The 27,028-nt window shown below is 43.9% G+C and overlaps 1 protein-coding gene and 1 pseudogene across 1 annotated transcript in view; both read right to left on the bottom strand.

Moving 5' to 3' along the window:
* Positions 1-3,380: 3,380 nt before the first annotated feature.
* The window catches only part of Il1rl2 (interleukin 1 receptor like 2), a 44,370-nt gene continuing 20,722 nt past the window's right edge, over positions 3,381-27,028 (bottom strand). The window contains exons 6-11 of the mRNA XM_021169276.3: positions 25,524-25,595; positions 20,427-20,556; positions 19,565-19,701; positions 14,522-14,665; positions 7,482-7,643; positions 3,381-5,815 (exon numbers count right to left, since the gene is read on the bottom strand). Of these exons, the coding sequence (XP_021024935.1) occupies positions 5,397-5,815; positions 7,482-7,643; positions 14,522-14,665; positions 19,565-19,701; positions 20,427-20,556; positions 25,524-25,595 (1,064 nt within the window). The 3' untranslated portion in view covers positions 3,381-5,396. The remainder of the gene's footprint in view (positions 5,816-7,481; positions 7,644-14,521; positions 14,666-19,564; positions 19,702-20,426; positions 20,557-25,523; positions 25,596-27,028) is intronic.
* On the bottom strand, positions 16,965-17,662 carry LOC110307208 (large ribosomal subunit protein uL16-like; annotated as a pseudogene).

The following is a 27,028-nucleotide window of genomic DNA, read 5'->3' as shown; positions in this document are numbered from 1 at the left end:
ACCGTGTGTGTGTGTGTGTGTGTGTGTGTGTGTGTGTACAACTTTAAGAATCTGGAAGAAGATTTAGTATTACCTGAAACTGTCAGCTGTCCCCCCCCCCAAAAAATTCAATGTCTACTGGGTGGCTGAGTCCCCTTCGCTCAATTACTGCTTTCTGTAACCACCAAAGTTCTCTCAGACATATCTAACTTGTCTCTTTAGGTGACACATTTGTCATGTCCATACTGTATTTTGAAAGTTGTTTCTATTGCTTCAGACCAGTCACTAAATGAGTACAGTTGGGTAGGCTATTCAGCAGCTTAGCATCCTTGCTCCAGCCCAGCCCATGTAAGTGAAGGTAGTGTGGTTGGCCCTGAAGATGCTCTTGACTTCACACCACCAGGCAGATAGACAATGAGTCTGAAGACTCCTAGGAAAAAGCAAGACCCCCTACTCAATAGGTGAACTTCAATTGACTTCATGCTCTATGTTAAAGCTTTGTCTTAGATGTGAATACTAGTGTAGTGGCAGTTCCTGGTTGTCAGCCTGACTATATCTGGAATGAACTACAATCCAGAATTGAAGGGTTCACCTGTGATCCAGATCTTGAGGCTGAAAGACACAAGTTTCTGACCTGAATCAGGGCATGGAGATCTTAAGGAATAGTGGCTATGAAAAGCTTAGGCCCAGGCAAGGTAGTACATACATACCTTCAACCCCAGGAAATGTCTGCGTTCAAAGTCAGTCTGGGACAAAGCGAGTCCCATATCTAGGCATGGTGGTACAAACCTTTAATCTGGGCCACACCTTCTGCTGGAGACCTACATAAGGATATTGGAAGAAGGAAGATTCACTCTTCTTCGCCTGCTTGTGTTTACTTGCCAGCACATTTGTTGGAACCTACTTCTGCAAGAAGACCAGCTGAAACAACCAGCCTCATGGGACTGAGCAACTACTAGATTTTTGGGCTTCCCATTCACAGCTGCCCATTGTTGGGTTAGTTGAACTACAGACTATAAGTCATCTCAATAAATTTCCATAATATATAGACTTTCTATAAGTTCTGTGACTCTAGAGAATCCTGACTAAGACACCTAGGAATTTCTGCAAAGAAATAATTGATGCATAGCCTTATTCACTGACTACATTCGTCTTAAAAATCCTTAGCACTTTGGAAGCATCTATTTATGAAACATCTATTCGGGGCATTCTTGGTCCCAACTGTTAAACCCCTTGTGGACTCAAGAGCTACCGAATTGCTCACCGCTGGGCAAGAGGGCACAACGTAAAAGTCTATAAACTCCCAAAGCTGAAATTGAGTGAAGAGAAACCAGAGAGGCCACAGCTATGTACTTCTGGAACTCAGTTTCTGGGTTCTTATAGTATTAGCCACGTAGTTCTGCAGCAATGGAAGTAAACAGTGAAGTTTAAAAAAGAGTGTTAGGTCAAATAGCAAGGTCTGGAAGTCCAAGGAAGATAAATAACAGGGCTTGCAACTGAGTACAAGGTAGCCACACTGAGCAGATAAGAGAAAGAACAAGGCTGTAGGCAAAACAACAAAGCCATTCTTGGCGGCTCTGGCTGATCTCACTAGGCCCCCATGAGGAACATACACACCAGCGAGTCTTTACAGCTACAAAAGACCGAATGATCTGTAAGGGTGGTTTCTACAAAGCCTCCACCTGGTCCAGGAAGGAGATTCCCTCCAGTTCACCCTGTGGACAAGGAGCTGAATACAAAGTACCTAGGGAAAGTTGCAGATATATTGGTAACTTTAATAGGAGTTAGTTGCTAGTTCCTCCATGTCCAGAAAAGGCAGTACTCTGTGGTAACTACCAGCTCGTCATGTAAAGGTGAGAACAAAGAAATTATGGTTTAGTTAACATCTATAATATGTAGCCAAGGTTCAGAGCCAGCAGGCTCTGCCAAGATCAAAGACTAGGAAACCTAGCCAAGGTCAAGAGAGAATGAAGGGTGAGCGTGGCTGAGGATTAGTCCCTGTTTGGGCAACAAGCATATGATCACCTCCTAGGTTAGGCCAAGGAGACATGCAAAAGCTATGTAGGCCTGCCATTGGCTCTGCCTATGATACACCTACAGAATTAACCAGAAGTCACACCAACCTTTGTATGGTTTCTGACATGAGTCTCATTGCTTCTCCTTGTCTTTGTTTCTCATCGTCATAAAGTAACAAACTTGAGAGGCCCCATCACTCTCAAATACCAGCATAGCTCCAACCAGCAGCCAGTGTCCTGGGCTCAGAGGTTTGGCATACCTTCCGAGAGATCTCAGCTAGTCAATGCTTCTCTGCTGCAGAGACCTGAGTCCCCAGTTATTTGACTTCTCTGGGCCTCCGTTTCTTCCATGATAAGCTAGAACAGTTGGGACAGAGTGTGAGCATCCTTATCTTTTTCCTGTATACAGACAGGGCAAGATTCTGAACACAGGAGGAGACACTGCAGTGGCACTCTGACCTGTGGCCTCGTGTTCTGAGGTTTTAGCTGCTCACAGTCAGCAGAGGCATCGTATCATCTGACAAGTGCAATCTGGATTGATGAGAGCAGAGAGTACACAACCACATCTGTTTATGACAGAGTATATTACTAGAAATGTTCGATTTTGTTCTCACTATTGTGAACCGGCTTCTAAAGTATGCATTAAGTATACACATTTAGGAAAACACGTGTCATATACTGAATTCAGTACTATCCATGGTTTGAGGCACCCATAGGGAGGTTCTTGAACCAACTCCACTGCTGATAATAGGGTTTTGTGTACCCTAGCAGACTTGAAACTCATCTAAGACACACCAGGTGGGGTCTCTAATGAGTGATCAAACATAACTAAAATTCAGGGCTGCTTTTATCCAATTAATCCTTAAGAAGAACCCAAATGACTCAGTGTATGATCATGGGCTTACTCCCAAGACTCCTATTAAAAAATCGTGCCATTATGTGTTTTATAAATACAAAAGTAAAAGAGAGTTGGGGTGGGGATCCTATGGGCGTGTCATAAATCTCAATGAAAGACTGTAAGAAACCCATCAACCTCCTGAAAGTATAGTCAAGATGGTATGCACATGCAGGTTGTGCTAAACAAAACAAAACAAGACATGGCTTTTGTCAAATTATCAAAGTGGAGACACTGTTGAAGAGAGTAGTATTCACAGCTATAGCTTGCGCCTTGTCTAGCCTTAAAGTATGGGTCTGTATTTTCCCAAATCCCCTGTCAAAGCAATCGCCTACAAACGGGAATGTATTCAACTCCAGAACACGTGCCTGCGTTCAAACACATGAGGTGGCAATTCCTTTGAGCAAAAGAGCTTTCATGTTTTATTAAAATATACTTTATTTAAAATGTCAATGTACTGATATAACACACTCACATCTTAGCATTCGTAATACATCTCCAATAAGTTTAAGCAAAAGGAAAAGTGAGACATGTTGGCAAGAGGAAAGCTTTCTGGCAAAAAAAAACGTGAATTCAGTTTTAAAATTTTCAGCACCATTGGCCTGACAGAAGTCAGAGATTTCCAGAAAATGTTTACTTCAAATGAGTTAACTTTCCTTTCTGACAACAGCCTCAGCTAATGTCCCCATAAGTGTGGCCAGAACAAGGAAACACATTTTCTAAAATTAGTGATCACAGGTGTGACAAGGATCCTCATAGAGAAGGCACAGGGTGATGGCTCCCTGCTTCTGACATAGCCTCCTAAATCTTTCAGAGGGAATTGAGCAGGGAAGTAAGAGTCCAAATCTAACTGGGGAGAGATGCTCCCACCTCCTCACTAAAGGACCCAATGTTGATGACTCAGCTAAAACATGTTACCACTGAGCAGAGTGGAACCACCTGGTGTGTCCAGGACCCACTAGGCAGGCACTGTGTCCTGGGCTTCAAAGAAAAAAGGCCAAGTTCCATTAGTCAGCCTTGTCCCTAGGTTTCTCCATCACTGCTGACAATTTCCAGGAATCAACCAGAAGCAAAAGCCCATACAGGGTGAGGAAGACAGAAGAGGGAACCAGTCAGCGACGCCTTTGTACCTGAACCCTCAAATCCTCTGTAAGGAGTTACAATTCCCATGGTGCAAAGAGAAACCGAAGAGCAAAACGTACAAGCTTGTGATTGAAGGGACCCTCAGTGAGCTCATCACGCTGCAGGCATGCAGAGAGTCTATGCTCCTCTCCGGATGCTCGTGAGGAGGGAGAGAAATTTAAAGAGGAAGAAAAAGAAGAGAAAAACAGTAGTGATAATAATAAAACAAAAGGCTAATCTATGGATGAACCTGAGAAATCCGTGGTGTGTGAAAGAAGCCAGTCATAAAATGAGAAACCCTGAACGAACGGTGTCTCTTATTTGAATTTCCTAGAATAGTCTGATTCACAGGGGCTGGGAAGGAGGGAAATGAAGACCATTGGTCCTGGCGACATCTAAGCGGCTTCTAGGGGCATCCTGCTAATACCATGGTTTGGGGATGTGGAAGTCAACCCTGTGAAGGAAAAAGTGGGATGGAGAGCGAGGCACCACAGGCTCCCGCAGCTCCTTGAAGAGCCATGATTTGCTGCACATGTCACTAGATTTTTAAGATGGCTCTGGTGCAACCATGAGACAACAAAAAGAAACTGAGGTGGGTTAGTAGCTACTTCCTCCATCTTCACGGAAGTCCTGACAGGTGACATGCTTCCCACCCCAACTCCTTTTGAGTTACCTCATCAGGCAGGGCTTTCATTGGGGCATAGTGATGATGTGGCAAGATATGATTGGCCGAGGATTTAGGGGCTTGGGATTGGCTCGAACGCTGTATATAAGCTTAAGGGCTGCACAATAAACTCAGATCTGCACCCTAATGCTGGTTTCCTGAGTCTGGTTTCCGAGGATTGATCATGTAACTGTAACCTCTTACACACACACTCCCATCTTCTGTCACCTCTTTCTCCCCCTGAACTCCCAGTCCTCCGTCCTGTTCTCACAATGGTTAGTTATCTAAATGAAGGAGATTCAAATTCAGTCTACACTGCCTGAGGACTAGAATCTTGTGGACCCTGGACAAACACATTGTACTACTGTCCTTGCTGGTCTTCCCTAAGGCTATCTACTTGGTATCCTCAGACTGCCCAGCCTCCCATCTCAAACCAGGATCAAGCATCCTGGACACCTGATCTGTCATCCTCAGTGTCCCGCTGACACAGAGGCCCAATGTTAGAGCCACCCCATGCTTGGGGAGTATATGGGTTTTCAGGAGCCATGAAGCAAACAGGAGAAATAAGGATCAGCTATGACTGAAAGCATCCAACAAACAATACAAATAAACAAAAAGCTACAAGGGCAAGGACAAAGTCGCTCACAAGCACAAAAGAGCCAGCTACATGAGTAGACAATTCAGAGAGGATGTAGTGTGAGCCAACACACACTAACCACTCTCAGGGAGTTATGAGCCCTGTGGCAGCATTGCATTTGCCCGCCTTGCAATTGCAGGGTATGTGTCCCAGAAGCTGGACTGGGGAAGATGCCGGATACCTCCTGGGTGGCATATGGTATCTCACTTTCTTCCAGAACTTGGTCTTGGCACACTGTGACTGCTCTGTGAAGTCCCCATCCCACTGGATGGCCCCGTGCTTCTGTCGGATATACTGAATGGACTCGGGCATGGTGCTGTAGTCTTTGACTTTCTCCAGTTCGATCAGAATGACCTTCATGCCGTGTTGGATGAGGGCATTGTAGACGGCAATTTGTTCTTCTGACAAGTTCTTTAGAAAGCCGAAGCTAGACGACTCTGGTGCGACAAAGACCATCAGCCTCCTACACAGCTTAATGTTTTCATCAATGACGTTGGCCACAGCTGGAAGGGAGAAGAAGGATTCAGAAGACCCAGCACGAAAACACCAGGGCTGTCCTGCTACCAGAAATGGGAGACAAGGGCACCAGGTAAAGGAAAGGGACTTTCCAATAGACAGGACTGATGCTCAGAGAGATAAGCATTCTCTTCCACTGTCTGCGCAGGGTTTGAGGGCTGGTCCCCAGAGGCCATCAGGTGTTAGGGGGTTTTTTGTCTAAGCTCCACCCTACAGTTACTTGGCAACAGCCAGGGGTGCCTGACTCGCTATAGAAGGGGCTGCTTGCCCCCTCCACTCTCTCTTGCCTTCTTGCTCCTACTCTGTCCTCTCACCCCTTCCCCCTCTCTCCCCATGTGCTCATGGCCGCTCTTTACTCCCCCTCTCTGCCTTTCTCTGTTCTCTACTACCCTCTCAACTCTCCTCTCTATGCCCTGAATAAATTCTATTCTATACTATACCTTCGTGTGTCTGGTCCCTCGGGGGGGGGGGGGGGGGGGGGAAGGGATGCCTCAGCATGGGCCCGCAGAGGCACCTCTTCCCCCACACCTGACTGCACATCCACCGAACATATTCCTTCTCTCCTTATCTTTTTATAAAACACAAGAGTCAGTCACCTCTTGTTTCTTTCATTTGGCAGTTACCCTGTGTTTTGTTACTTATTGTTATGTCTCTTTCTCCAAGCCTATCTCATTATGCCACATTCCTAGAGTAGCTGAGTCCCAGGCAAGCTACATAATAAGCATATTTTAAAATCTACTTTTAAAGAGCAAAGAACTGTGCTTCGTGTTCTTTATATAGTTAGTTAAACGCTCCAGGTTAGCATCATTAATTTTGAAGCCAAATAGCACACCGTGATGGTTTCTCAGGAAGAGGAAGGAGGAGCCCACAGTTCTAACTGGCTGGCAATTGCCTCCTGTGACGGGTAAGAGCAGGGTGACATTTCTAAGGACAGTTTCTTTTTGGTTGGTTTTGGGTTTGTTTGTTTTTGTTTGTTTGTTTGGTTGGTTGGTTGGTTTTGTAATTCTACTATATAAACTGCCCAGTATTTAGAGATAGCCAATACATATCCTTCAAACAATATTAAAAATTGCTTTTCCTAGTGAGAATAAAGGGGTGTTTATTTTAGTATCTAATTATTTTGCTGTGTGGCCTTCCAAGACGAGAGCAAAGAGCAAGAGGGGCTTTGTGTAAGACAGCCCTGTGATGGCATTTACAGGTCTCTCAAGCCAGGAAAACATCCATTCTTATCTCACCCATGCAAATGCTGCTGTTCATGAACCTCCCAAGCTACAAGCATAGTAAACAGACCTACAACTGTTCAGCTTAATAAACAGAGGATGCCAGAATTTGCACCTGCAATGTCTCCCATGGGCTCTTTGAACACTGGCCCCCAGCTGGTGGCACTGTTTGGGGTAATAGAAACTTCTGGATGTGGACCCTGAATGGAGGCAGTAAGTCACTGGGGGTGTGGAGAGAAGAGGAGGGGAGAGGGTTTCCTTTTTTGTTGTTATTATCTGATGAGATAGGGTCTATACATACAACTGCAACTGGCCCTGTATTACCATTCATCCTGGTTCAGCATTCCAGTGCTGGGATTACAGGCCTGGCCCTCTTTGTTTGTTTTCTTGTTACCTTTTCCATTTGTTCTATAAAGGCTCACTTAAAACATACCTTGTCCAGGGAATTCATCCCTGCCAAATATAAATAACTTATATCCACACTGTTTCTCCAGCACCTCAGGCAAGATCTTCATTACCAGTGTGTCTACATCATGGCCCTGGCTTCCTCTCGGGTACTTGGGGTATAAGACATAGGCATCATACAGCTTCTCATCTGAAAAGGAAAAGAGACACGCTCAAGAAACGACTCCACCAGAGCCCTAGAGCAGACAGTGTGGACCCTGGGTCACTACCATGTGCACTGCAGGCTCAGCCCAGTGACCTCCACATGCCCTGCTGACTGACATGGCATTCTATGTTCTCACAGCCGAACTGTGAAAGATGTGGCTCGTCCTCACTCAGCACAGGGGAATAAAATCTAGACTGAACAGGTGGCACCATTTCTGCAATTCCTAGCTGAATCTTAAGTCTCCCACTGCGTCTCACTAATTGCAGATGTAGGCAATTGAGACCTGTACTAACTATGCCAAGCAAAACCGGGTGAGTCGTCGCTCCTAATCTGGCATACCAGAAACTTCATTATTTTAATGACTCCCAATCTGTCCGTATCATTGAGAAGTCCAGCACTACGTACAGCACATGAGGTCAATGTGTCCATCGATGACAGTGTTTCCCAGGCAACCAGGAATGAGAGCCGTTACTATGTACACCAGGGTAAAGATGAACAAGACACATCATCATACTGTGCACACCACTCACATATGCAAAATAAAATGGTAGATAGCATTTAAGATGACAGCAGCACACACAAAGGAACACACAAAGATTTCTCGTCATCTGGAGTTCTTCACAAACAGTATTCATAGAAGGTGCATAACAACTCTTGGCTGAGAAAGAGTGGGGAGAGATCAGAAAAAAAAGTGAAGATCTAAGAGTACAGATTACTACAGATGTGAGAGAGAAGCCTGCATACACAGGAGAGAGAAGTCGGCATACATGTGAGAGAGAAGCCAGCATTATATGTGAGAGAGAAGCTGGCACCGGTGTTTCTGCCCACTGTCAGGCAAGGAAGGTGATATAGAGCTAAGTGGCACCTGGGGAGAAGCCCATCAGTACTGACCAGACATTATTTTTTTATTACGTATTTTCCTCAATTACATTTCCAATACTATCCCAAAAGTCCCCCATACCCCTCACTTCCCTACCCACCCATTCCCATTCTTTTGGCCCTGGCATTCCCCTGTATTGGGGCATATAAAGTTTGCAAGTCCAATGGGCCTCTCTTTCCAGTGATGGCCGACTAGGCCATCTTTCGATACATATGCAGCTAGAGACAAGAGCTCCGGGGTACTGGTTAGTTCATCATGTTGTTCCCCCTATAGGGTTGCAGATCCCTTTAACTCCTTGGGTACTTTCTCTAGCTTCTCCATTGGGAACCCTGTGATACATCCAATAGCTGACTGTGAGCATATTTACACAATGGAGTACTACTCAGCTATTAAAAAGAATGAATTTATGAAATTCCTAGCCAAATGGATGGACCTGGAGGGCATCATCTTGAGTGAGGTAACACAATCACAAAGGAACTCACACAATATGTATTCACTGATAAGTGGATATTAGCCCAAAACTTAGGATACCCAAGATATAAGATACAATTTGCTAAATGCATGAAACTCAAGAAGAATGAAGACCAAAATGTGGACACTGTGCCCCTTCTTAGAATTGGGAACAAAACACCCATGGAAGGAGTTACAGAGACAAAGTTTGGAGCTGTGATGAAGGGATGGACCATCTAGAGACTGCCATATCCAGGGATCCATCCCATAATCAGCTTCCAAACGCTGACACCATTGCATACACTAGCAAGATTTTGCTGAAAGGACCCAGATATAGCTGTCTCTTGTGAGACTATGCCGGGGCCTAGCAAACACAGGAGTGGATGCTCACAGTCAGCTATTGACTGACCAGACATCTTAAGCGAGCTTGACAATAATATCCATGGTTTGGGAAGAGGAGGGTGTGGCTCCCAAGCAATCAGCTTAAGGATCATGAGTACGTACTAAGGAGGTATCGATTTGTGTTTGGAGACAACCAACCTCAATGACTTCTTCCAGTATAAAATTTAATGCTAAATAGATGGCTTTCCAAAGTTCTGGAATTTTTTGTTGTTGCTGTTGTTTTTGTTGTTGTTGTTGCTGCTGTTGGTTTTTTTGGTGTTTTGGTTTTTGGGTTTTTTTTGAGAGTGAAAGGAAAGAAAAAGGAGACAGAGGGGTGGAGATCTCATAAGCTCTTATTCCTTGACTGCTTAAGAAGGCATTGAGCCTTCTCATGTAAAGATTTAGATGTGTTTAGACTTACACCCTCAGAAAGCCTTGGCTGCCTGGTGCCCTATTTACAACAGGGAGCATCCTCCTTGGGAAGTGCAGTTCCCAGGTTAGCACCCAATGTTATCCCTCCCCAGCCCCAGGCACAGCTGCCACCACCCACCACAGGCTTCTCTCCCCTCCTAGCCTCTCACTCTCCCTCCACTGGCTTTGCTTAAATAGAAAACAAGAGAAATTACATTTGCCAAATGTTTTCTTTTTTTGACAGAATCCAGTCCTCTTTCAAAACAAGGCATCTGAGGACACAGGTTCCCCTTGCTCTTCCACTTTCTATACTTGGAACAGATGGAGAGAGATGTGGTAGGACAAAGTCCCATGTCTTCTGAAAACTTAAAACAAAACAAGGCCCCGAACTGTATCTTTTCTTCTAAGTGTTTTCTTTCCATGCTGCAGGCTAAACCCCAGCTGCTGTGAGTATACTTGGCCACTGAGCTAGCCGAGCCACAACCCTCAGACTAAGATCTGGAGCAAAGGCGTCATTAAAGGACTTGTTCTCCACATGCACTGGGGATGCAGCACTATCAGAGACACATTTGGAATCCACGTTTGCCTCTCTTAACACAGCCCTCCAATTTTTAACAATTATTATTATTCTATTTTATGGGTGTGGACGTGTCACCAAAGAGGCCAGAATTACCCTGCAGTGGAGGTTCTGGGAATCCAACCAGAATCCTCTGGAAAAGCAGTTACTGCTGTTAATCTCTCTAGCCCCCAAGGACAGGATCAGATAGTAGCATGGGGCGCTTTCTGATAAACCTCAAGACATACACTTGAATCTAAGATTTTGGGAAGGAAGCTGAGATAACGGGGCTGCACCATTTCTCAAAGGTGTGTAGTGTTTTCTAAACCCAAGTCAAACCCAGATCGAGGAAACAAAGAAAACAAGGCTTTGACCTATCTCCTGAAAGCCAACATTATCCTTCCAGGAAGTCCCACCTCCTCCACCCAGAGACACTGACAACAGATGCCCTTGTGGAGAGGCAGTGAGGACAACAGCCAAAGGTAGCTGTAGTCAACCATTGAGGCCTCAGATGTCTACCCAGTCCACAACACACACACACACACACACACACACACACACACACACACACACACACACACACACACTAAAAGGCTGCTGTGCACCATGAAGTTAAAGGAGCAGCAGTGGAGGAAACAGTGACAGGCAGCACAGATGATGAATTGGTTACCTCCCAGAACTTAGAGAATCCCTACTGGCTGTTCTGAGGAATCTCAGATGTGCTGGTGGCTGCTCCCAAAATCCACATCTCTCAGAGGCAGAGGTGGCAATTTATCTCTGGCCTGGCCAAACTTTTTTTTTTAATTTTCCGAGGCTACCGAACCATCCCATCAACTAAAAGCATCTGTTCACACCTCTATTGCTGTCTGTAAAACCTAAAGGAGATCATGTTTATAGATTGATATTTATGAGAAATTGCCTAATGTTTCCCCAGTTCCCTTCTCTCTTGATGTGACATTCCAGAGCAAATCAAGCAGTTGATAGATAAAATTTTAATTTAAAAGATACTTTATCTAAGGTCCTTTGGCCAAGTTGCCTGAGGACTGGCTTGTCTGTCCACCCCAGTATGCATAGAAAACATTGAAGTGAACACACATAACACATAGGATCACGTTTACTTTGGAAATGCGAAAGGCCACCAGATTCCTTACATTACAACACTGTCATAAATGGGACTCTCCACAGGAAACTGTCTTTGGAAATGAGCCCCCAGAATGATCTATGTTATTTCACAAACCACAGAAACATGTGTGGGGAAAGCCAGAGTTAACTGACGTGGCTTTAGTTGGGAAAGCAATTTTACCATTAGAGACCAAGACCTCTCACCAACTCTGAATTTTGCTTAGTTTGTTCACTTATCTTTTGTTGCCTGGTACACCTGCTGGGTTAGCTCTAACTGTTCTAGTCCATTGCACGCTGCACAGAAGTCTGAATGGAATAAAGATAGCAGTGCACATATTTCTCAGTCAACCTGTTGCTGACCACTCTTTCATTCAAGTCTTGCAGATACTGGGGTACATCTAACATGCCAGTTCTGACATCACCTGGGGCAGCATAGAAACACAGGACTCCCTGACTTCAAGCAGGCTTGTGAATGGCTGCCATACTGTAACTCGTGGGTCACTTTGTGTGGCAAGGCTGGACCAACCAGGTTAGAGTGAACTTTGGCAAGACATAATGTCTCTCTCTCTCTTCCACATCCATATTCACTATATTGTATATGTTCCAGAATATTCTCCCAAGAGAATTCAGGCTGTCAGCAGAATTCATGATCAACCTCAGGGGCTCATCACTAGATCATTTTAGAGACATTATTCAAAGTTCTTTGACATTATCCAAAGTTAACGATGGTTGGGTAGGTGGAGAGGTGGGAAGATTGAAGCACACACTTTCCAGAATTAAAAAATAAGAGCAAAGAAAATCATGAGGCTTCCTGGCTTGTTGTCAGCTCCAATCTCCAAAGCCACCACCCCTGGCTGGGCTGAGCTGGGAGGAGTGGGTCCTGATGTGTCATCTGTTGGGCTCCCCGGTTCCACAGGGGTGAGTGAGTCACTCCTCCTTCCGTCTCTTGCTGACAAACTCAACTTCTCTGCCAGGCAGCTTTATCATACTATGTGCACACCATAAATAACTAAGGCAAGGCTATACTCACTCTTCTGGGAGTTACAGTGAGTCAGAGATGTGAACACGAAGGGGCCAGAGAGGCTGGAGCTTCCAGAAACACCACATGAAAGAACGTCACGTCACATTCTCTTAGTCAGTGGAAATAGAAGGCAGACCACTCCTATCTACTCCAGAAGAAATGGGTGCTGTGGCCTCTTCACAAAGGGACAGCCAGGGAGACAGGCAAGCACCTCAGATTGTGTTGGCCTGGCCAGGCAAGGACCAAGGCTACATCTCACCACTGTTAAATCTCAAACCCAGGACAAAGGGCTGAGGTGCTGGCTGCCAAGTTCTCCCTGCATTCCTCAGTCCCTACCTGTTACAGGATCCTCCAGACTGGACTGGCATACCCTGCCCCTACCCTGAACTCTCCAAGAGGATAAACTAACTGACCTTCCTCCAGCTCCCTCTGGGTGACCTGGTCCCTTTGTCTACTTTCTTGGCCCAGGTTGGTTACCAGCTGCTCTCCCCTCTCCTCACAAGGCTTTGTACTCCCCCGGATGTCCCTGCCCCCCACCCCAGGCTATGCTCCTCTTTTATCTACAATAGACTCTCTCCTCCACCACCTGGAGGAATAGTCAAGTCCTTTTCTAGTTATTTCTTCCTTTTCATTCAGCCATCAACATTGGGCTACACCCCAGCATCTGGGTTACCAATTGTTGAATTCTGACATTTAGCTCAATACAGCATTTGAATCACAGCATCTGTGTTTTATCAACAACTTGTACACAATAATCTGTGTGGCGACTTTTGTACACAAACAGCTGCTTAGAACAAACAGCTTTTTTTTCTTTTTTTGTCTTTCCTTTTTTAGATCTGCTACTCTGAATGTTTGGACCCTGAGTTTCCTCATTCTCTTGCTCCTGTCCAAGAAAAATGTTTGACCTAAGAAGGCATGCATTTACTCATCCCAGAGCACGCCAGCTGTGTGGATTTCTTTTGTCTTTTTATTTGTTTTTATAGGCAAATAAGGGACAGCAAAGCAGACTGAATGGTGTTTTGTCTGTTTGTTTTGATTTCCATAGGGCCTTACTAGATCAAATTCATTCTGAAACTTTTTGTTTGTTTGTTTGTTTGTTTGTTTGTTTAAATTACATTGTATTACAACCTAAATGGAGAGAAATGTTGGCTCTGTAACACAGGAAGGCATTTCTGTGTGAAAAGAAAAAAAAATGGTGGCAGGACAGAGACACCAGTGAAGGCACTGAGCAGAGCTTTGGCCTTCAGATCAGTGAAAAAGGACCCCTGCCTCAGGCTCCTGCTAAGTACTGAGAGAAGCAGGTCTCTTCCTTTTCCTTTGTTCCTCTTGTACCTCATTCCCTCCCTCTCCCCCTGCCTTCCTCTCCCTCTTTATGACCTTCCTTGTAGCTCAGAGAAAGAAGATAATATCTCACCCAGCCACCCAGTGGAGAGCTCTGAGTAAATCCAGGTAGGTCTCTTTTGGAAGCCAGAGACATACATTACCTCAGGTACCAAGTGTAGGGTTTACAGAGAGGAGAGCATCACTCTATGACCTGCTGAGCTTTAAATTGGGGGGAGAGAGGGGTAATATATGCACATCTCCTCTAGCAGAAATCTCTTTGCTTCACAGACCCAGAAAATATCTTTCTCATACTGCTTCCTAGAGCAGGATGGCCCACTACCTCCTAGAGCAGGTTGGCCCATTGCCTCCTAAATCAGGTTGGCCTACTGCCTCCTAGAGCAGCTGGCCCATTGCCTTCTAGTGCAGGATGGCCCACTGCCTTCTAATGCAGGATGGCCCACCACTAGCCTCTGCTGCTGCCTAGTGGCTATTTCCTGGTCACTACCTGTGTTCCAGCTTATTGGCAAAGGAGGCTGGTAATCACAGACAGATCATTTCTCTGAAGCACATGAAGTCCTCCTGAGACACTGAACACTAAATTCTCCAGCCAGGAGAACAGATTACCCACTATAACAATAGGAGAAGAACACTTAAGAGGTACTTGGGTGGGTGGACAGCAATTTTGAGGGCTTTGCCCCCAAAGACCACCACACACTTACCATCTGGAGCCTGGGCAGTGTGGAAGGCGCTTCTGTACCACAGCATGATGTCGATCTTAAAGCTGTTGTAGATGAACAGAACAGACACAACCAGAAGTAGGAACGCCATAAGCCCTCCTAAGAGGTAAGCCCTGAAGTCTGGAACTGCAAATGACAGGGAAAAGTCAGTGGCCGAAGGTTAGTTTGACCTCCACGCTTACACGTGGCTCTTAGTCAAAGTCAGGTGGGAAACGTGAGGCTACTGCTTGAACACACATCTCTAAGTTTCCTTGTGAGTACACAACTTGGTTAGTTTAATTTCCACTGAGAAGGTTGGGAAGAAATGGACTCCTTAAAAGCCAGGGAGCCTTAGGTATTCATGCCAGAACAAAAGGACTCCGGCTGCAAGGAAACTGTCTCAGAGCATGTGGATCCAGGTACCTTCATGAGGTACAATCTGACTGGGTCTGAAATGTCCCCCATGGCTTCCCCTGGGGAATCTGGGTTTCAATCCCACCATACTGCTTCTTAAGACCCTCGGAGCTGAGCAGAGGGACTCCTGTTAAAACTGATAAAAGCCATTGGCCCTTTGCCCAAACATGGGCTGTGCTGGCTCCACAAGACCATGGTGAGACAGTCCTCATCCGACCCTTCCCAGGGCTCCTTGAAGCCAGGGCCAGTATCTGTCTGAGAGTTCCTGATATGGTACTCAATGCCTGCTCTGCTAAGAGCAGAATACAGTTCTGATGACAGGCAAGGGAGCAGACAGCTAGGGGAAGAATCAGTTACTCCAAAAGGGAAGTCCTGGTTGCTTCCAGAACAACTCTTGAACGCCAAGAAGAGGAACCAAGCAGCGCCCTACCTTGCCACAACCCAAAAGGGTGCTGCCAGAGGAGGGTGCCCAGGAATGAGGGAAGAGAAAAAGGGAACCCACCGCATCAACCACTTCCTTCATCAGCCCGTTCAGGTTGTCCACTCACCCTGAAAGGGGGCTCGTGGGTCTGGTGGGATGGGGGAGAAGTGTTTGAGTCTCCCAGAACAAGCACTTCTGCTTTATAAAATCTTCAAGAAATAGCTTATCAAATCCTTCTCAGGCCACACATACAGTAAACATCTGAAGGCCTAAGACTTCCTGCATATCGTATCATTTCTTTAGATATAACAGCTTGATAGAGAACAGAGACTGAAAACACACTTGGTACCAACCCCCACCCCAAATCAATCCATTGAGCAAGTCCCTCTGTAGCCAGTGGACACTGATCTGCAGGCTGTTACCCAATCTGACCCTGTCCCATCTTTATAACCTTTGTCATCTGCCTTCCAACTATGAAATGGCATCTCCCCTGTGTCTATCTTCTGCTTTTTGCCAGCTCCTATCAGAGTTGTGTGAGCAACACCATCTCTCCCTTTGGGAGGATCTAACCTGGAAGAGTCTAAGCCCCTGATAGCGATCTTAAAATTATAAACTGTGATATGACTATTCCATGACTAAGCCCACAGTACTTAATGAGACTCAAAGAGCCCTTGGCAGCCGCAGTGTGGTCTGACTGTTCCTTGCACTGAGTAGTGTGGACATGTTTGGCTCTGTGAATGTGCTCAAAGATGATGACAGTAGAATTGTCTTATTAGTGAAGAAGCTCAAATGAGTAGAGACTTTGAAGTGGAAATAAATGTACAGCTCGCTGCTGGTATACCAGATACCCTTATTAAGAATAGGATTTGAATGAGTTCAAAGGATAGCTCAGAGGTTAAGAGTACTGGCTGTTCTTCCAAAGGACCTGGGTTCAAGCCATAACTTCTCGTAACTCCATTTCCAAGAGATCTGATGCTCTCTTCTGATTTCCATGGGCATTGGGCACTCACATGGTACATGTATATATGTGCAAGCAAAACATGCTTACAAATAAAATAAAGCCATAAATAGAATGGCATTTGTGAGTCTGAGTTCATGGAACCATCATCAGGAGCCTTCAGACTCGAAAGCAGAGGATAGATGATGATTAAAAGACACAGAAGGGGAGAAAAAAAAAGACTTTCCCAGAAAGAGACAGCCCGTCCAGACAACCTTCTAGTCATCCTGCTCAGGATGAAGCAGGTTTAAGAGTCAAATCTGCAGATAACTTCAGAAACAAAAAAAATGAGGAAGTCAAATGAAGAAGTCACCAATAAGTAAACCAAAAAGTTTAGACTTAAGAGGGTGAGGTTTCTAAGAAATCAAGGCAAACAAAACAAGGTGTGCTTGACCAACCACAGAAAAGCTACCATGTGAGGCTGTAGAACGAGCACCCGGAGCAACCAAGAGTTTCCTAAGTAGGGTCCAAACAAAGGAGTGAAGAGTCCCTCCTCCTCCCCCATGACTGGCAGGTGTTAGCTTGGTTTTTCTTCTCCTTGCTGTTGTTGCCTGGATATGAGATTTATTACTGAACAAGATTTGGTAGGGTTTAAGACAGCACTGTGAAAGCCTTCAGAAATGCAGAGCTCTCTCTTTGTCCAGGGGACCACGATTGGGGATATATTTGACACCACAGCCATCGGGAATGAGCTGCTTCCCCACAACCATGTGTTCAGATTCATCTGCGTTAAACGTCGTGAAGCCGATGTGGATCTTCTGGAGGCCAGGGAACTTGAGCTTGGCTCTACACATGTTCCCCAGTCACATGTTCCTTATTCTGAGGCTTGGTGTGGATAGACATGATGACCTGGCCAATGTGAACCCTGGCCACTGTGCTCTGGGGGGCTTCCCAACGGCACCACATAGACCTGTCTGGAGCCTGTCAGCCCCAGCGCAGGACAACGTCTTGTTGTTGCAGATGATATGCACAGGACGGAGCCTTACTCAGATATGAAAGACATCCTTGCCACAACTCTTTCCCATGTATCTGTTGGCACAAATAGGGGCAGCCTCCAGTGCTTCAGAAGAGAGATGTTCAGAACCATCTGACACCATGTAGCCACAAAGTGGGAATTCATCAACTTTTGCTTCTTTCTGGCCCAAATCAAAGATGCAGATCTTAGCATCAGGGACACCGTGGGGAAAAAAAAAACAACCAAACAAACAAACAAAAAACCCTACAACTTTGGGCGTGGCTTGTTCTTACAATACCAGTAACACTGGGCACTGGACTCTTCTGGTGTGTCTGAAGATAGTGGCACTGTACTCATACATATAAAATAAACAAATTGCTCTCTCTGTCTCTGTCTGTCTCTCTCTCTCTCTGTCTCTCTCTGTCTCTGTGTGTGTGTGTGTGTCTCCTTCTTTCTCTCCTTCTCTCTCTCTCCTCTTCTCTCAGAGTAGGTTTCCCACTTTCCTCTCCCATCATGACTTCCCTGGCCTCAGTCCTTGAGGACAGTAAACTTGTCTACCTGAGAACAGCTTCACAATAAAGCTGCCTACTTATATTATTTTTTTAAAAGTGCTCTTTTCCCCTGTCGCACCACTGACAGCTCTAGTGAGGTGTTAACTTGTTAATTGGTAACGTTAGCCCCTCTGAGCCTGAACTTGGCCTCAAAATTCTTCCAAGCAAGGTGCTTCCAGGTACTTAGCCTGAAAAGAGTCTGTCTTGGCCACCTTGAGACTAGGTAATGAGAGACCGGATCTTGGGTTCAGACTCCATCTTAGAGAACCTACCTGACCTAAGGTTGAACTCTCTAGCACTAGTTTCCAGGTTATTCCCCAACAAACCTGTTTCCAGGTTACAAGCCTTCCCCTGAAACTTCACTTCTTAACAACCACCAATCAGGAGAAAAGCAGAACAGAGAAATCCTGTCTCAAAACACACACACACACACACACACACACACACACACAAAATTTATGGTTTGGCTCCCAGCACCAGCCAATTATTTTAAAGGGCAACAAAATTCCATAATAGCCCGAAAACAGATGTGTGCCAGACTTGAAACCCCCTTGCTTACTTGCCATTTCCTATAAAACCTTGTCCTGCTGAGAGCTTGGGCCTTCACCCTCCCTCTCTGCTGTGTCAGAGACTTCGGTGTAGTCTCATTTGAATCTCATCTGCAGTGTAACTGTTATGTGCATTTTGTGTGTATATTGTGTTTGACAATAAAAAAGAAAATTCCAACTTGTTCTCAAAACATTTTCCCAACAATAGTATAGAAAGTCCACAGCCCCCTGGTGCTGAAGCCAGCGCTTAAACACAGGAACATCAATGATTAAACCCTAGGTTGGAAGCAACCCCACCATCTATACAGATAGTAGAATGGGAAAGTGGGGCAGATGTAGCAGGCAGGCCTGAGGAAGATAAGACAAGTTGTTAAGCCATTGTCAAAAGATAATAAGAGGATTGAGATGACACCAGATAGTACTGATCCTATAGTACCTGGGAAATATGGGGTATATTTTTAAAAGGTAAGAAAACCAAGTTTAGGAGGTTAAATATATTCTTCATCTTTGTCATTGATTCTGTAGACTAGTAGAGAGTGGGTAAGACCATGAAGTTGCCATGAAGAAAGAGAGAGCACAGCTAGATAGGAGAATGTTTTTGCATCTACCTTGGGGTGATAGTGGAAGCCACGGAGAGAAGAAAATTGCCAGGGGTGAGGACATAGCAGATAAAGGTGTGCTTGTCAGTGAAAACCTGAGGAAGGAATATCTTGAAAAGCCAGGACAAGCAGTGCATACAGAAGAGTCCAATGCTCTTCCCACCCAACCCAGCCACAAAAGGCCCCAAGAGATCAAGACAAGGAAGCCATACTGTATGCCCACTCAAACTGATGTAACTAGAGACAGAATGAGCCTAGCCCAAGGTCATGAAAGTGAGGGAGAAACCATGAACATTTTTCTGGAATTTCAGTGAAAACAAAACAAAACCCTCAATGTCTATGAAGATGACTCAGCCCAAAACACACTTTGATAGAGTCACAGCTTTATCCCAAGACAGCTATCAGACACAGCACCGTACTTAACGAAATGGTGTGCCTGAGTTCTCTAATTGGTGCCCCCTGTTGCCTCCGACTGAACATATGACATCACTTCTCGTTAGTAAGCCTTCCCTGGCCGTGGTTTTCAATGCTCTGAGCAGCAGGTAACATGCTGGGTATTACCTGGGTGTATCAGAATGATGTAGGCTGCAGACACTCCAGCGTGACACGTGAAAGGACGGCCGTAGTCCTCTATTTTCACTTTTAAGAATGTTATGTTCACTGTGTACCGAATTTGATCCCTCAAGGACACATTGGTTCTAGGGAAGGAAGAGTCAGCCATTAACACAGGACCCATTACCCAACATAAGGTATAGCTTATCTTCTATAAATAATATGTTTGTTTGTTTGTTTGTTTGTTTGTTTGTTTTTCCCTAGAGAACTCTCTGGCCATTATTTTACTCTAAGAATACATATGAGAGTGACTCGATGTATAGAGATTCTGTAGGTGTAAATTTGCATTTTCTCCTGGACAGTCATGAGAAAGTGTGGTTCTGCTAACTACAGCATCATGTGTAGCTCTAATGGGCATCTTCTGTTCCCCAGACTATATCCCAATGTATCCACACAGCAAGCCTCACCCTGAGCACTACTTCTGATTTCATTTATATCACATAATCATAGCACTGTAAGTTGGGCTTGAGTACCTTGGACTGTGCACAGTCTCCCATAAGAAACCCTGCAGTGATTTTCACATTGCTACTTTCACACTAAAGGCCAGCAAGTCACAGGGTCACTGAATGGGACAGGCTGGATTTGAGTGACATACATACGCTGTTTCTCTAAGCTACAGTTCAAGTGGCATTGACATTGATTCAGTCAGAAACATAAACACCTTGCATTTGCCTGAACAAGATGCCTGGCTACACACAGTGTGTACTAATCATTAAAAGACAAGAGGGGAAATGCAAACTCGAGTGGAGCTGTCCATCACAAACAGTGGTACCGGCATATTCGTATGGATGGAGCGACTCTTAACACCTACTCGATTCCTTCCTGGATGCGTTTGGAGTCTTTGTAGTAGTCATCCACCAGGGTGTTGTTGACTCTCCAGCACCTCAGGTTTGTATTCTCCTTCGTGTCTGTTATATTGCAGTTCACGATGAGGGTGGAGCCTGGAGCAATCAAGTTTACAAACACTGACTGGAAATGCTACTGATTTCTCAAGTTGTCGGACTTGTCGACATCGAGTTAGCCAGCCATACCTTAATTGCCAGAAGCACCCCCAGGTTGATGTCAATGTGCCTCCGTCTCCTTCTGTATAAAAGCCAGGAGGAACGAGGAGAAGCCTTTGTGCTGTGAAGGGCTCTGCATGCACTGCCCAGTAGCCACACCTCTGAGGAGAGTCTCCCACAGCATGAGATGCAAACTGTACTTCATCAACACCCAGAGACAGCAGTGAAGTGCTTTACAATCTACAGAGTGCTTCCTGCTCATGTCCCTCTAGGTCAGTGGTGCAAATCTTTGAAAGAATCGAGCAAAGCAGAAGACTGGAAGGCGGTCCTTGTGTGTTAGATGAGAAACTCAGGTTCAGACAGACAGACAGAGTGACTTCCTCTAGGTGATACATACTTTGGAGGGAGATGTGGGACATAATCTCAAATCCAATGATATTCTCACATTCACAGATGTGGCTACTGCCTCCATTTTCCTCTGTCCCTTATCCTATGTCCACATACATATATATTATATGATATATGATAACTCTTTATCATTCAGTCTATTAAGGCCCACTTCATCTTTCAAGAGTTCTTTCACCTCTGTGGTAGTTTACAATTTATTCTAATGTATAACATGTTTAATAAGAACCATGGAGTATAGCTAAATATCTGTGGGTTACAATAAAGTAAACACCCAGACAGTCTCCTCCACGAAGAAAACAGAATATTTTGAGAATTCTGGAGTTTCCCACACTCCTTTCCTTCCTTTATTTTGCACTGCTTACATATTTATCCACAGATTCTAGCTCTTGTTGCTTAACATTTACCTTCGGAGGCTCATCTTTGCTGTTTCATAGTGTAATATATGACAGCTCTTTATTTCTTCTAAAATTAAGACCTATTCATTTACATTGCATGTATTTCTAATATTTAATACTTGATGAGAGACTTCTCAGAACTCTCTTGTGTATGTTTCCTGAGGCCCACATGAACACATTGCATGTATATATATACATATGTATACACATACTTATAATCCATATACCTGATAGGTACCCATAGCTTCCCCAGCATTGTGTTGGCTACATACAATAGTCAACTTCACAAGATAGTGATGGACTGTCTCCTCGAGGGCTGTAGCAGCCCAGACTCCCACGTGAACAGTGTAATGTTGCTTAGATACTCAATAGTAGTAATGCCCAGACCATCCTATTATAGATGTTCAAGCCCTAAACTTGATTTGTATTTCTCTACACGGCTCATGAGCAAACAGCCATCGTGTATTTTATTGGCCGTGTGACTGAACACAGCTTACTTTCCCTCCTCTACTAGGTCCTGTTTCCTTTATAAATGTGAAGAGGTTGGGTTCAGATATTATAAGCATTTTATTCTGATCCAAAGGTTTTGTTTTTATACTTTTACCACTGTATTTCAATAATCAGAGTTTTATTTTTAACAGCATCCTGTTTAAATATGTTTTCTTTACAACAAGGGTTTGGTACGTCCCAATTTTTAAAATATTCTTTACTACTTTAAAGTCATGAAATTGTTTTCCTAGAGATACATTGTTCTGAATACCATACTCAGGTCTACAATCCACCCAGAATTATTTTTATATTATGTGATAGAGAGGTCGGGTTTCATTGTGTTCTATATTACATCTAATAGGCAAGTACTATTTATTTAAGCAATTTTAATTTCCCAGTCCAGTATGGTAGCACACATCTATAATCCTAGTACTTAGGGAGATGGAGAGAAGAAGATCAGGAGTTCAAGGCCAGCCTAGACTACGTATAAGTCTCTCTCTCCTTTTCAAGATTATGACTTATCTACTTCTCTGTAGTCTTTATCAAGGATCCAGAAGTCTGGTGTGTGTGTGAGTCCACCTCTGATCTTTCTCTTCAATTATTATATAGAATGTATAAAATTTTTAGCCTCCTAATAAATCTTGAAATCATTAGTCTTCCAACCTAGTTTTTAATCATTTAAAATTCACTGATTCTTATAAAGCCAAAAAAAATGTTAGAAAGCTATGGAAAAGAACACAGTAATCTGATTTTTTTTTAATCTATTGATAAACCTATAGAAAGGTCAATACTTGCCTATGAACAGTGTTCCTCTGTGTGTACAAGTTTTTTAAAGACATGTTTTATTAAGTATTTACATATCCAAAGATGAAATTTTGTTATTACACCTCTACTGACCTATAATAAAGCTTTTGCTTTAACAGCTGCCTTGATATCAACACAGCTATACCAATATTCTTGGGAAAAGTGGTTTTGGTGCCTCAGAGAAGAAGGAGAGTCCCCAACAGGACAAATGTTTGCCAACATGTAATCCTCTATAGTACCTGTGTCCCCAAGGAAACAAGCCTGGCAGAGTCATTTACAAAACATGTAATGTCAAAATATTATATTAGTGATTCAACCGTGTAAAACCAGCTCTAAACATTTTATTGTATCAGAATAGTCTTAAAGAAAAACAATACGTTATTGTGGCATTTTAGATAGTTTTCTTACAACAGTGACATAGATAAAAGATCCTTCAACATGATTATGTTTATCCTCCTTAAAGAGTCCAGGTTCCCTGACTCTCTTGTGTGCATCTGTGTGTATGTGTATGTATGCTTGGGTATAGGTATGAGTTTCAAGAAGTTTGCATGTGTGGCGGATATGTATGCATGTGTATGTGTGTATTGCATGTGAAGGCCAGATATGAACCTCTGGTGTCATCCCTCAGAAACTGCCCATGTAATTTTTTTTTTTTGAGTCTAAGTTTCTCATTAGCCTTGAAGTTACCAAATAAGCTAGGCTGGTTGACCAGTAAGCCCCAGGGATATCCATGTTGTGCCTTTCCTAGCAGCATGTGCCACCACATCCTGCTTTTTTTCATGGTTTCTAGTGACCATGACTCTGGACTTATGCTTACTCTGCATTTGGCCTACAGATCTCTCTCTCTCTCTCTCTAACCCAGTGGTTCTCACCCTTCCTAACCCTGAGACCCATTAACAGAGTTCCTCATGTTGCATTGGACCCAACCATAAAATTACTTTTTAAATTTTTATTGCTACTTCATAACTGTGACTTTTCCTACTCTTATGGATTGTAAATGTAAATATCTGATATGTGACCCCCACAATGGAGTCGCGACCCACAGGTTGAGAACCACTGCTGTAACCCCTGCTGGGAAACAAAGCCAATTAAATTATTAATAGCTAGTCTTTGTAGGTGTCTGTGAAGTCTGTGGGTATCCACATGCCAAGGAATCAGTACATCAGTGTGTCCTTAGGGTCTTCAGAGCTCTCCAACCATTTTACAGAGCATCTCAAACAGTCCAGCCTGGGTCTTTCAAGCAGATTTGTATACCCTTAACACTGTCTGTTTTGCTGACGTTCATGTTTCTAAGTCTACTATTTGGTGCTTGAGTTCCCTGGGGGTTTCTGTCCTTCCCACCACAGCCACAGGCCTTCCCCCTGAACCAGCTCTAAGACCTTGTTCTTACCACTCTTAGCAGGAGAGGTAAATACATTGTTTCCACTTTCATCTTTGTTACTTAGTTGCTGTTTAGAAAGACGGAAGTGTTTTTATTATTTCTGCCCTTAGTTATAATGGTATTTAAAAACTCCAATGTCTTTTGGAAGCAGCACTGGCCACACGCCACATTTGATAGACAATGTCTCGCTGTCACTATTTTGTGACGGACTCTATGACGTAACTTGTAACCAAGAAAGCTAATAATTAGAAAATGTGCTTGTTTAACTTCTCTTCCTTTTCAATTATTTAAATTCAAATTCAAATAAACAGGAATGGTATATTTTTAAACAGTACAACATGGTGTTTCTATGTGCTTGTGTGTTTATGCTATGGAGTACCTAAATCATGCTGTACTGGCTGGCTTTGTGTCAATTTCAAACAAGCTACTGTTACCTGAAAGGACAGAACCTTCTGCCACGTTGTCTTATTCTTGTATTTCTAGGGCCTTTAGCTTTATGTATTCGATACACGGTTTCTTCAAAATGCTATTTTTCTAGGCCTGGTAGAGCAGTAACTTGGGAAGCTGAGGCAAGAAAATGAGAAATTCAAGGCCTGCCTAGAATAGGAAATGAGTTAAATTTAGTCTCAAAATAAAGAAGTAAAAAGACTCGGGATAAAACCCAGTGGTAGATTGTTTGTCCAGTGTGTATGATCCAACCATCAGTATCAACAACAACAAAGTGTTTTGAAAGGCATTGAAGTTTTAATTAGAACAAAGTGACTCAATTTGTTATTTACTATTTGGGGGGTTGAAAGGTTATTATGAGGTTGAAACACCCAAACTAATTTTTTTATGATAATTTTTGTAAATTATACCTTTCCAGTGTTGTTATTTTTAATCTTTTGGATCATGAACTTTTATATGTCTCTTAAAAAGCATGCTATTGTACCAATACAGTGCTAACTGAAGTATGGTATTGACTGAGTCTGAGGAGTTCTCTTTCAATGAAGACTTGGTTTAATTGCCCTCTTTCCAGAAAGTGCTCTCACTATGTTTATTTATTGGAGCTATCGCTATATCAAAAATTTGGGAGTATCTGTTCTGAAGCATTGCACGTTTGATCTCTTACTGTGTAAATGAAGGCTGTAATACAGTTATTTGTCTGACTGCTTGGATGTATTTTCCAGTATGAGATAATGTAACCCAGAATTCCTGATCTAGATTACTTAGTAGCTGGAGTTTTATACTTCAGTAATCCTGCCTGTTTTCATTGCCTTTGTATTCACAGAAGTCAGTGAGACTCTCCTGGTGAGCTCAGGCACATCCAGAGTTGGAAATTGGACATGGGGGGGGGGTTGTCTCTACCTTGATCTTTTAATGCATCCATTGAAGGTGCAGCAAGCTTTACCTATCTATGGTAACTGGACAGCTCCGACAGTTTCACTTACCAAGTGGAACTTCAATGGAGTTGTTTTTTGGATACGTGATGTTAGGGATCCTTCTTCCATACTCAACTTCCTCTGATAAGAAATCACACCCACAAGGATTGAGTTAGAACCACAGAAATCATACACTAATGTAATGACAGGAAGAAAAGACCTTCCAAAACATTAGTCAAGAAACGTCAAAAGTCAAGAGTGTGACATCAGGATACCCAAAATATCGCCACTTTCTATAAAGCTCTTCAGTTTACTATTCATGAGTAAAGCCGGGTAGCCAAAGATCACCACCTATTAGATCACACACACACATGAAACCAGGAGACCATTCCAGTCAATCACTCTCTCATCATCCTACTGAACTTCACCACACAGCCTAACAACTTAATCTTCCAATGCTTCACAGTTGTCTCCTCTGCCTTCACTTCTGAACCATCTGTTTTCTGGTCTCAACTCCTTTAAGGCCACCTGAGCTGCTCACAGCTTGAATTGCCTTCTAGAAGACAGTCCTCAGAAAGTCTTAACTCCAGAACTCTATCTGAATTCCAGACCATGAGAGGTGACAGCCTACTCTACTTCTTTTGCATGCCTCATGCTCAACTTGCTGAAGACCAAATCTCTCCAACACCTATTTTCCCCTTGAGCTGTCTTGTTGCATTGCCTAATGTCACTTTCCACCCAGTAGCATATGCCCAAACGCCTAGAACCCATGACCTCGTCTCTTCTACTGAAGTAACTCTAAAAGGTGTATGCTTCCCCTTGGGAGATGCTTTTGTCAGTATCTGCATCACTCCATCATTCATGATATCATGTGCCTGTGCCTGCATGATGTCTCACCTGTATGTTTGCACCTTCTCCCTAACCACTGTCCTGATGTTCTCCCTGGGGGACAGCCAGCTGCTTCAGACATTAAAAGCACACCAGGCTGCTCTCATGCCATCAAACCCACTGGCTGCTTGCCATTGTTCTGAGAGTAAACTCCTCACTGCCCTGTTTGTATTTCAAACTCTACCCATCCCTCACTCCTGACTGAGTCTCTAACCTCATTACCTACCATGATCTCACCAACCCAGCCCAGCCTGTCTGTCTTCCATCCCTCAGACACAGCATGATTCCTCTTGTTCTGAGGCCTCCACAGCTTTCTGTCTTCTGTCTGTAAACATCTTAGCCATTCTTTGAATCTCTTGGGCTACCTATCTGCTCCCGTGATAGCTTCCTGCTGCCCAAGGGTGCAACTCCATTAAAGAAAGAAGAAGAAGAAGGAGGAGGAGGAGGAGGAGGAGGAGGAGAAAAGGAGAAGAAGCTATGTTGTGGCTGGAGAGATAGTTAAGATGGTAAGAAGTTAAGCCACTTACTGATAGGCCCTGGGTTCAGTTCCCAGCACCCACATAGTGGCTCACAACCACCTGTCCTCCAGTTCCAGGGTATCTGATGCCCTCCTCTGGCTTCCTTGGTCACAAGGCATGCAAGTGATACACAGACATATATGCAGGCAAACACTGACACGTATAAAA

This window comes from Mus caroli, unplaced genomic scaffold, assembly GCF_978045245.1.
Source record: "Mus caroli unplaced genomic scaffold, Mus_caroli_1 scaffold_1, whole genome shotgun sequence".
Lineage (NCBI taxonomy): Eukaryota > Metazoa > Chordata > Mammalia > Rodentia > Muridae > Mus > Mus caroli.
Note: the sequence above shows the minus strand (reverse complement) of the source record. Positions and strands in the feature narration are given on the sequence as shown.